This window comes from Genypterus blacodes, unplaced genomic scaffold (genome assembly GCF_046128005.1).
Source record: "Genypterus blacodes isolate CSIRO-AG114 ecotype Tasmania unplaced genomic scaffold, CSIRO-AGI_Gbla_v1 ptg000111l_1, whole genome shotgun sequence".
Taxonomy (NCBI): domain Eukaryota; kingdom Metazoa; phylum Chordata; class Actinopteri; order Ophidiiformes; family Ophidiidae; genus Genypterus; species Genypterus blacodes.
This window is the reverse complement of record NW_027466915.1, coordinates 224,293-235,877: the sequence shown is the minus strand read 5'-3', so window position 1 is coordinate 235,877 and position 11,585 is coordinate 224,293. Positions and strand designations below refer to the sequence as shown.

General features: G+C 41.5%; 1 protein-coding gene across 2 annotated transcripts; it reads right to left on the bottom strand.

The window, feature by feature from the left end:
* LOC143009292 (rab5 GDP/GTP exchange factor-like) lies at nucleotides 1-10,855 on the bottom strand. Of its 2 annotated transcripts, none has more exons than XM_076161373.1 (9): nucleotides 10,773-10,855; nucleotides 8,972-9,162; nucleotides 8,141-8,355; nucleotides 7,496-7,662; nucleotides 6,355-6,436; nucleotides 4,561-4,693; nucleotides 2,098-2,189; nucleotides 1,465-1,721; nucleotides 1-1,246 (listed from the first exon to the last, which is right to left on the bottom strand). In XM_076161373.1, exons 2-9 carry the CDS (start codon nucleotides 9,148-9,150, stop codon nucleotides 830-832), a joined length of 1,542 nt encoding a protein of 513 aa, XP_076017488.1. In that variant the 5' UTR covers nucleotides 9,151-9,162; nucleotides 10,773-10,855; the 3' UTR covers nucleotides 1-829. The 2 variants fall into 2 exon arrangements, with proteins under 2 accessions (XP_076017488.1, XP_076017489.1); XM_076161374.1 differs by lacking the exon at nucleotides 10,773-10,855 and adding an exon at nucleotides 10,470-10,494.
* Nucleotides 10,856-11,585: the final 730 nt, after the last annotated feature.

The following is an 11,585-nucleotide window of genomic DNA, read 5'->3' as shown; positions in this document are numbered from 1 at the left end:
TTTATATCAGATCAGCCATTTTAATGCAAATCAGTTATTGTTGAACATACATAGTGACATGTAACACATAAACATCCATTACAATACTTGCCAAATAAAACATTTGTACATTCTTCTCTGTATGTCCGTACAGGATATACCTGTATATTGACATGTTACAACAGTACCTTTATAAAGTCTCTGCAAAAACCATTCCCTTTTGGGGGGTTGTCTTGCTTTTGCCTTTCCATTGCACCTGTTGTCACTTTCATTTACACCAAAGCAGGTGAAATTGACTGACAAAGCTCCTTGAAGTTTCACTAACTTGGTGTTATACTGTGACGATCAAGTGTTCCCTTCATTTTTTTCAGCAGTGTAGATCATGATGAGGCTTTCAATGTCTTAGTGTAATGAGTGGTTGAAAATAAAAAAAACAAAAATGCAGCAACTTTAATAAATAATTTAGTAGAATGTCAGTAAATCTCCTCCCAGACCTGTTTCATCATTCCAGCCTCAACTGGTGACCAGTCACAGACAAATGAGGACGAAACACAGCAATAAAAGGCAAAATGGCATACATGACACACCTGTCAGCAACGTTCACTTGGACAGTGTATGTAAAGTGTCATCAGTGATCAACCATTACAAACAGTCATGCATGCAAAGGGTGTTATTCAGTTATAATTATTATTTGAATGCATTTATTTAAAATATTTTTTTCAATTTCCACAATCCAGTCTCAAGGAGTAGGTGCAGTCAGTGTTGCTCATTTTCTATGTGCATTTTTCCTCTCTTTTTGCTTGAATAAACCTGATGGAATACATTACTGATTTAATTGAAAATGTTGCCATTACCCAGCGAACATCTGGGGTGTGAGAGGTGGAGGCAGGTGCTCGTTCTCCATGTTGTCACCATCGATGGCAGATAGTGTGTGACAGCGAACCTCCAGAGGGTATTTTTCCAGGATGTCCTGCACCTCTTGCTGCACATTCTCCTTCCAGGAGAGGATGTCTCCCTGCAGGCTTTGAGCGGCCTCCATCAGAGTCTTCTGCTGCTCACTGAGAGTTGACATCACCTCCAGGTTGTGATGGAGCTGAGTGACAGGGATGGAGACAGTCATAGAGTGTGTTGGGCCAGCGGGGGGCCAAGGAGCCTCTGTGCTGTTAGACTGTGGTGAGGCATGACCTGCCATGTATTGCTCAAACTCCTCTGGAGACAGGTTGAGAGACTGAGCATCCAACTTCTCGATAAAGGCCACAGCACAACACTGAACAAACAGAGGACAGGGAAGACAAGAGAGACCTCGATCATTTACACATAGCTGTGCACACACATCACTGCAACACAATAATGAAGACACAAAAAAATCTAATCAAAGTCAATTGATTGTTCCTCAAAACAAATAGTTATTGAACTAAATACAATACAATAATCCTAATCTCAATCCAGGAAGGAGTCAAAATGAAAAAATACAGAAAAACAGACCAGGTTGGTGAAGTAGTATCCATCCTCTCCAGTCATCAGCCTGCTGGGGTTACAGAAGCGAGTAATGTATTGGATGTTGGACTGCAGCCTTGGAGGATTAGCTTTCAACACGATGTAGATGAGAGCAGGAAGGAAATCGTCAGCAGAGGCCGGCTCATTCTTTGTGACCTTAATGGCACTGAAGATGTGTTTGCTGCAGCGGGTAATACACGCTAGTTTGTCCCGAGGAACCCTCTTAGAGTCCATCTCAATAACATCTGGCACAGATATGAGACACATAGATCAGAGAGCAATCATCACTCACTTAGACAGGATACACTTGAACCAATCATCGTTTACTAATGAAATACAGATCTGGACCAACCCTCACTCACTTATACATCATCAGTACTTTCAGTTTTGCTGTTCTCTCTGACAGCAAAACTGAATAAAGTTATAAAATAATAATAGATAACAATTATAATTAAAATGTAATTACTACTACGATTCTGTTATTAGTCCTACAGAGAGCATCGAATCACAATATGATCATGTAAAAGCTATGAACTATCATCAAAATTTTTACACAAAGCCTTAAATTACAGTTTCGGTTCAATCCAGTGTAAATGAACAGCAATTTAGGAACACACTGACCTGTGATTGCTTTTACCACATTGTCAGAGACTTCAGGGATTTCTTCATCCATGGACACACACAGCATCTCAATGGTAACCCAGTGTAAGGCCCTGCAACACACACACATAGCAAGAGAAGTTTATATACATTATAAAGCCTCTACCTGTGTGTTCTGTAATTGTTACGTGTTACATATCTGACACATCATCAACATTGTTATCCTCATCAAACGTTAGAAGATCTAATGCTAAGGTAATATTTACAGAAGCATTTATTCACATTTACATTGTGAAATTTCAATACAACAGTGTAGTGTTGGCTGACAAATAAGCTCTAAACCCATAACAGCAGCTGTGTGAAGCAGGATTTCACCCCCAAGATCTTGCAGACTAGTCAGGCTTCACGCTTTAATCCTCCCTTGTTAACGGCCGTGTGACGGACGTGTCTTGAGGCCATTAGTTTTATCATGGGTAAGGACATAGCTGGAGGGACAGCTTATCCTGCACTTGAGGTCAGATGATCGTGTGCAGAATCACCCTGAGGTCTTCAGACAACAACAGGTTCAGGGGGTACATCGCTCAGATACCCTGTTTGCTTCAGGTTGGTTTTTATGCCGGAGTACTTCTGCTGGTGAGTTCTTGAGATGTCTGTTGGTGGAACCTAAAGAGAAGGTAGAAGCTATTCCCGTTTCAGATGTAACATGGCTGTTAACTCGTGATGCAGTTATCCAGGCTCAGAAGAGTGACTCCTCTCTAGCAAAGTGTTTTGATGCTATGAGAGAGAATAGGGGTAGTACAAGGCAGTCCTACTCGGTGAGGGTATACTGGTACTAGTGGTGCTGGTCACTAGTTTTTGCAGAAACTTTTCAGTGGTAGTCGCCCCCCCTCCCTGCTCTGTGTAGCCTTAGGGTTCCTTTTCTGTGGACTGCTGAGTGTCAACAGTTGTTTGAAGCTGCCGAAACCCTCCTATGCAGTGTCCCTGTCCTGGCTGCCCCTAACTTCTCCCTTCCTTTTAAATTAGAGGTTGATGCTAGCACCTTTGGAATTGAGCTGTGTTACTCCAAGATGATGCTGACGGTATACCTCACCCAATGTGTTTCTTCTTTGCAAAGTTCAAACACCATCAGTTGCATTACTCCACCACTGAGAAAGAAACCCTGGCCATGTTGCTTGGGTTGCAGCATTGAGGTGTATGTTGGTTCCACTTCCCTACCAGTGACAATGCACACAGACCATAACCCTCTGGTCTTTCTGGCTCAAATGTACAACCATAACCAATGGTTGATGCATTGGGCTCTGCTGGTACAGGGGTACAATGTTATAATCATGCACTAAAGAGGAAGTGATATGTGGCGGCAGATGCTCTCTCCCGGGGCTGAAGTTGCTGCTCAGTCAGCAGTGATGACATGTCAGACGTCCTACATGTTGTGCTGTGGCTATAGCTCCCCAAATTGGTATTGCTCCTGTGACTTGGCATGATATTATCCATCCTCCTGCTGTAGCCTGATATTCCCCTGGTACTCTGTGTGGCTCCTGATTCCAGGCCACATACACTCTAGCGTCCTCTGTCCAATGTTTGTCTATGGGAACCTAACTATTGATAATGTGGTTATGCACACATGGTACTGATTCTCCATTTTCGATTGTGTTTGCGATTTTGTTCCAGGCGAAGAATGAAACTTTTTCCAGGTAAGGGGGTTACTTTCTGGATAATTCTGACCAATCACACAAATCTAATCCAGGTCAAGTCAAGTCAACTTTATTTGTGTAGCCCAATATCACATACAATGTCTCAAAGAACCTGTATAATTAATAACTGTATAGAGAAAAAAGGGAGAAAACTCGGGAGAGCCAATTCTAAGAGAGATTGCCTCTCGACGAACGGCTGGGTGTGCAATAGTTATAAAGAAGCTTGTGACTTACTCCCACTTTTTGGTCTCCAAAACAAAAGCAAGTCAATCATATTTTGGCCACTAACTTTGAAACTATAACTTGTTCAATAGAAATTCAATCCAGATTCACCTTTTTCCATCCAACTCGATTTTCTGCTATTTAGATTTTTAACCAAAAAGACAATTTTTGGTCAATTGTGACACAGTTTTACATGTAGAATGTCTGTACCAAGCTGGAAGGCAAGCTGGATGACAATGCTTATTGTGGGCATGTGCACTCACACATCAAGTGACTCACATCTTTGTCAATAACTGGTAAACTAACATATGTGTTGATTTGTCTGTGGGTGGAGGGGGGGGGTTTATCTTGGTCTAATCATTAACCTGTTTAATTCCATTTTTGAGAGACAAAGCCATGATAAAAAACGGTTGGACTTTGCTAGAGGTATGCACCCATCAGGTTTTAAGCATTTGGGTGAAAATGTGTCCTGTAGTTTGTAACATAAACCTTATGAAGTCCAGTGTGTGAAATCATGTCACACACTCACAAGATGAACAATCTTAATAATCCACTTAGTCCACACTCTCACCTTATTCTGTTCTGAGTGGACAGGTCCTTCCTCTCATCATCTGTGCTTTCTGGACAGAAGGCACTCTTATACAAACGGGTCATGATGTACTTCTCTACCTGGTCCATCACCTGTTCCACACACTCTAAGGAGCCTGATGAAGAACAAGATTCAGTAGATCACATGACCTAAAACTATTATCTGTCAGTTTACAGAGCCAATTATCAGATGTATTGCAGTGAAATTAAACTTGCCGTGGAAAGCAACTGGGACTCACTGAAAGAGTATGACTTCCTCTCAGATTAGTATCCCAGGATTCCAATGTGTATGTGTATCTGTATGTGGAACCCAAAAATACACAAACAATCCTCCACCAAGATCCATTGTCTCTGGTACAATCCATTACAGAACCGCCATCAAAGTTTGAGGATTTTTTTTTCTTAAAGACCTGGCAACATCCCCATGCTCTTTTTTGAAAGATTTAAAAGATGTAAATCAATTGTCTTGATAACTACACTGTATACAATAATTGAATCCACAGATGTGGAAAGCTCATACACCTGCATTCCAAATGATACATGCTTAACTTCAATCTCCAAATATCTCTCTCAAAAAGACTACTGCAGCCTACCCCCAATGAGCTGTTACCAAATGCTTAACTTGGTTTTTACGCAATATTATTTCCGCACTGCTACCTCCTACAGACAAGGGGTCTGCTGTGGGCACATCAGCTGCTCCAGCATATGCAGCCCTGGTGGCACCACACTGGAAGAAAGAGGTAATCTACAACACAAATGCAAATTACCTTTTTGGATCTCACCATCTCTAAACACCAGGATGGATGTATTCATACCTGGATCTACAGGAAGAGCATATAACACAGTACCTTCCTCCACTATAACAGCAACCCTCCAAATCTCTTGAAACAAAACATACCCAAGGGACAGTTCTCACAACTAAGGACATGAATTGTTTAGAACCGGATGAATTCAAATGCAAGGCAAAATTCTATGAAAGAAAAACTACCATGCATCTATAATAGCCTAATCCAAAGCCTAATACCACGATTTCTCATCTCTGAGTTACATTACATTACATTACATTACATTACATTACATTACATTACGAGCATTGAGCAGACGCTTTTATCCAAAGCGACTTACATTATATTACCACCCAGTAAGTTACAGAGGGGGGAGCAATTGAGGGTTCGGTGCCTTGCTCAGGGGCACCTCGGCAGGGATTTGAACTGGCAACCCTCCGGTTTCCAAGCTCTACCACTGAGCCACTGCCTCCTCATTGCATCTTCAGTGCAGAACCATCACTGCATGAGATCACCAAAAGTCCTCCTGTCTTATCATTATGAACAACCAGAGACAACCTTTTACTTACTTTTCAACCCAACTGATTAAATCTGATCAATGCTTCTTTGGTTCTGAAGTTCCAAGATGTGAAAACATAGAATGTATATCACAGAACCTGTAACCTCATTAAAGACATTGAATTGTATGTATTCAAATGTTTTCAGATTTTAGTCATTGTCAAGAAAAAATATATATGTGACCAAAGGAAGTTAATTACCATGTGATTCTGTAAACCAGTCACCTGCCAATGCCTGTGTATAAATGACACATGACATCCATTTTCAACTTTGTCCTGATGTTCTCTGTGTGTGCTAGCTTTTGCCTTTGGGTTTGGAATAATATGATTTGGTTTTCAACACCACAAACAAATTACTGGGAAGGCTCATCCTTTCAAGATCAATCTGATATAATCAGATAAATTATCATTTTGAGAAGTTTGGTATGAACTCACCTTTAAAGTGACTCATCAAACGCTCTGCCAGGTTCTGGTAGAAATCTTGAACACACTCTGAATATTCCTCACCACTCAGATCCTGGAAAAGGTCATAGGGTCACAAGGCCTGTGCTTAGTCAACTGAAACTGAAACGTGCCAATGTTCACTTCAGAAAATGTAGACCAGGGTGTAAATGTATTTTTCCTGGAGGGGACATGCAATCCACTTGATTGATACTAGCACTGAGTACTAATAGTAGAGTTGGCTTCTATTTATTTTAAAGAGCAAAAAAGAACTGCAAGATTTATTTTTTAGGATAAATCTCACTTCACAGCCTACCGGCTAAAGTCTATTCTAGGGTGGTGGAAAGGAGGCTCCAACTGATTGTCGAACCTCGGACTCAGGGGAAACAATGTGGGTTCTGTCCTGGCGGTGGAACAGTAGACCAGCTCGTAACCCAGGCGGGGTTGCTGCGGGGGTCCTGGGAGTTCGCCCATCCAGTCTACATGTGTTTTGTGAACTTATGACGGCTTATGACCCGGTCCCCCAGGGAATCCTGTGGGGGATTAGGGGTACCAGGGTCACCAGGGTCACCAGGGCTGCCCCTTCTCACAGGTCCTGTTAGTGATATTCACGGACAGGATCTCAAGGCGGAGCCGCCGTGAGGAGACGCTTTGGGAGCCTCAGAATTTCGTCACTGCTATGCGCAAATTACGTGTTCTGTTGGCTTCATCGGAACGTGACCTCCGGCACGCACTGGGGCGGTTGGCCGCCTAGTGTGAAACGGCAGAGATGAGGGTCAGCACCTCCAAATCTGAGGTCATGGTGCTCGGATGGAAAACGGGGGAATGCTCCCTGCGGGTTGGGAGTGAGTTGCTGCCCTAAGTCATGGGATCTTGGTCACGAGTGAGGGGAAAATATATAATAAATAAAGCTAGAAAAACTATTTAAAATGGGTGTGGTTTGTCTTAAACGACCTGAACCAGATCACAGGCTAAAGATAAGAAAAAAACTTTTACTAATAAAGCCAGAGTGTGAGCCCAGTGTACCCAAGGCAATGTCAGGTCTGAGGGAAATAATACTACTTGTAAACAAACACATTATTTGAACAGTAGATTTGTTTTATTTACTATTCATGGATATGTGGGGATGGCGTACCTTCTTATTAGATGTGTTCTCAACAAAGGCCCGGCACTGCTTATGAACGTCTCTTCCCGGCTTCTGAAGGTTTTTTAGGAAGTCCATGAAGTCCCTGGTAACTTGGTCCGTTTCTATGCTGGATTGGCGGCTGATGGACGGGCTGGGTGTCTTGCTTTCTTGAGATTCTGATAAAGAAGAAGAAAGAATACTTTGCAGACCTTTCTCAGGATGATCGTGGAATCGACTTTAGCCTTACTTGTTTGTGCATCGTTCTTTGTTACCTGTAAAATGTTTCTTTTATTCATCATGCATCTAAGGGAAGATCATTTAGATAGTGGGAGGAGAGAAATTATGAATCACTGAGCGCAAGTGAAAAATACCTCAGGGAAGATATGACTCCACTAAAATATAACAATCCTGCTCATTACATTTTAACTCGGGCTCAGACGTTATCAATTAACCCCCATAACTGTGATTGAGTTCACATTCCATTGGAATTGATTGGAAGTAATAAAGAGGATGCAGGTGGTGAAGGTGTATAAAAATCGAGTAAACAGCAGGAAAGTGAAATGTTCAGATATTCGTGCACGCTCTCACACACACACACACACACACACACAAACGTGAATGACTGTGGAGTTGGTTTTAAGCAGATTCTCTCACCTTTTTTGGGGGCTGCACGTGATGAAGGGCTGAAGAACTTCTTCACCGTGGTTACTTTGCGTGTCTTCTCGTTGGTCTTCTTCTCCTCAAACTTGGAGAAGGGGCCCAGAACGGTGTGACCTGGGTGAGGCTGTGGTGTTGTGTGCTGAGAATGAGATTGACTCGGCACTGGGTGACCGCTGGCATACGCTGCTGCCTCCTCCTCCCGCTGTAACCTGGGAGGACAGAGATCATGCAGAGCGTTCATCACTCATCAAGTGTAGGAATCACTCATATTACTACCACTAACATATAACAAATCTGCACTTGCATTGCGGCTCGGGATTTACAACTAATCGATTACCAAACCGTTATTGTTTCCACATGATGTACGGCCATGGTTACAAACATGGCGGGGTTCCCTTTAACACAGGTGACCTAAATATCATAAGCCCCAAAACCTACATATGTATAGAACCTTTTTACTGTGACTAAGACCACCCCATCAATATACTATCAGCTAAAAATACAGTTCAAATCATAATCCCTTTACTAGTGGCAATAACTACAATTAGATTTGTTTGAACAAATCCTGCAGGTCCACACAGGTTCACTACTATCTCGTGACAAGCTTTCCCTCTGAGATTTGTACCATGAATCATAATCGGCGCACAACGTATTTGAGTGGTTGAACAGAGAAACTATGAAACACAATAATGACTAATAATTATTCACTCAATTAATCACATCAAATTTGCCAGTACCAGTCTGGTCTTCTTTGTTTTACTCCATCAATTGTATGTTAGTGTTATGAAACTTTGCCATTGCAACAGAACACCTAGCAGGACGTACTTCTCTGCCAAGGCCCAGTCATCCTGGATCTGTTTCTGTCGGATCCGCTGGTACTCCTCCCTCCAGCACTTGGAGCACAGGCCCTGCCATGCTGCGTTGCCATAGTAACCACATCCTTTTCTGCACAGCAGCTCCGATTGGTCGACATGTATCCCACGTCGCTCGGTGCGCTGACTCATGATGGGGACACCCTGGAAGCAGTACGTCTTTTATTAAAATATCTGTGTGAACTGTCCTAAAATGTTTTATCGCATGTATTTCTTTGTATCTTTGTCTGGACATTGCCAGGATCAAATTACTTCCACATACGTATACAGAATTAATTTAGCATCTAATTTCATGAATGTACACTCAGAGTGGCTCATCTCTCACAGTGCCAAGAGCCAGAACAACAACGGTTAAGAGGAAGAATCATGTAAAAACCTGTCAAATGAGGAAAAAAGGTAAGGTACAAAAAAGGTCCAGAACAAATCAATAACAACTTCCATTGTTTTCATTCATTCATCAGCTGTCTAGCACACCATGTATAACGTCTGCTCTTGGATTGACAAACAGCGCTCTTGAACTATGATGGGATTGTCTCCCCATATGATACTTCTCCCTCATCCTCCTCTCAAAGTCTCCAGATGATGTACAGGATGTGCTTAGGTTGAAAGGTAAACTAACATTGTGTGTCTTTACTTTATTACTACAAAACCGCATTCACTTCATATGGAATAAAATGGATAACAGGAGAAAGGTCAAAGTTCACGTGGTATGCTGCCAGATACAATTAGTATTCCAAAAGCTTCTAGGGCCCAAAATCATTATTGTAAAATCATTATTGTTGTTTACTTAAACAACTTGGTATCTTAGTATCTTGAAACAATGACTGGTTTTATTATCGAGACTTAAGATATGAATTATACATAAATGTGAAGATAAACACACCAGCTATAGGACTCTGGACTTTGTTTCTACGGATGACATGCTATGGAGAACTGTAAAATAAAGTTAGAAATCAAAGCAGCAGTTAAAAGAGACTTTTGTTCCTAGTCCAGGAGAGGGGACTGGTTGCTCAGGGTTTAAGAGGACCTGGACCAAGCTTTTGCTGAATTTGCTCTGCACACTTTCCAATATATTTACTTGGAAATAAATAACCAGCTCGTAGCCCCCGGAGCAATCAATCTATCACAATTTAGGTGATTGATATTATAAGCAATGTATCAAAATTCACACTGCAGCACACAGCTAAGCTAAGCAGCAGTGAACATTATGACTGCAAATCTCTACCTTCATTATAGACTAGTTCTGCTTTGGTTCAAGATACTTAAAGATAATCTGACGTGCTAATCTCACTTGACACGGACACTTATGTGATGTTGACATTATGTAACAATGAACGGGACATTGCAAGTTTAAGGAAGTTCAGTTTAAGTCGTTTGAAGACCATTTTAAGTCCAATTTGATGAAATGTAAGAGTTTACATTAGTAAATCTAAAAATGCTACCGTGCCCACCTGAAACCAGCCCTCGACCCCCACAGCCTACTGACTGCTACTGTTTCCGCTCATTCCGATCTTCGTTACGATAAAATACTAGAATAATTGCAAATTCGCCAAATGTTATACAATGCGTGAGGTGTCACTGTACAACGCAGGAAAATATAGCTGTTTTGTTTGTTGTGTTTGTGGCGTTTCTGAGACGTTTGAAAGATTTAAGCAGTTTTCGTCATATTTAATAACAATTAAGGATCCGTGGTGGCCCAGAATAAAGATGCGCAGTGATATGATGAACGGGTGTGATTGCTTTGCGTTACTCACCTTTAAATCTCTTCAGGAATGTTTTCACCCGGAACACACAGAGACCGCTAACTTTCTCTACCGGGTTCAAAGGGCACGCGACATCCACCAGCGAATGAGTTTTTTTCTTCAACCAAGCTTTATTTAAACTACAATAATATAGAGGAAAAAAAGCCACATATCAAGGTATAGTATAAATGACTAATTTAGCCTGATGGATGTGATAGTTTATAAAATGTTGACCTAGCACAAAGGTGGGTTTGTGTCTGAGAATTTGCATCTATGTTATAAATTTAAAAGTCCTATTTATCGTTTACATTTCCATGTTTTTTAAAGGATGACAACAGTTCATATGGCCATAATAATTTCATTGGTCATGCCTGAGCATCCAGACACACATTAGTTTGCTACACACCCAACTTCATATTCCATCAAGACTACTCAGGCTGTTCTTATTACAATGCTGATTTATTAACATTTGCTGTATATCATATATACCACATGTGTATGCTGTACAAGTTGTATATATTGTAAATACTCTTACTTTCCCAGCCAGATGCACATTCTGCACTTTATACCCTTGTCCTCCTTATGTACTTTGCACCCCTTGTTGTGTGTACTTGTTATCTTGCATGCATTCTTGCACCTTGTTTTGCACTAGAGGAGCTTAGATATGTTCACACTCAGGTGCTTGTCTCTCTGTTTTCAGATATTCATGGACATTGGACAGTTCATGAGGGGGGTGCTTTTTCAGTTCATCAAGTGCTTGAAACTGTTGAAACTAGCAGTCACTCAACTCCAACAACTCAGAGTGTGTGTTGTGAGGGTCGCAAG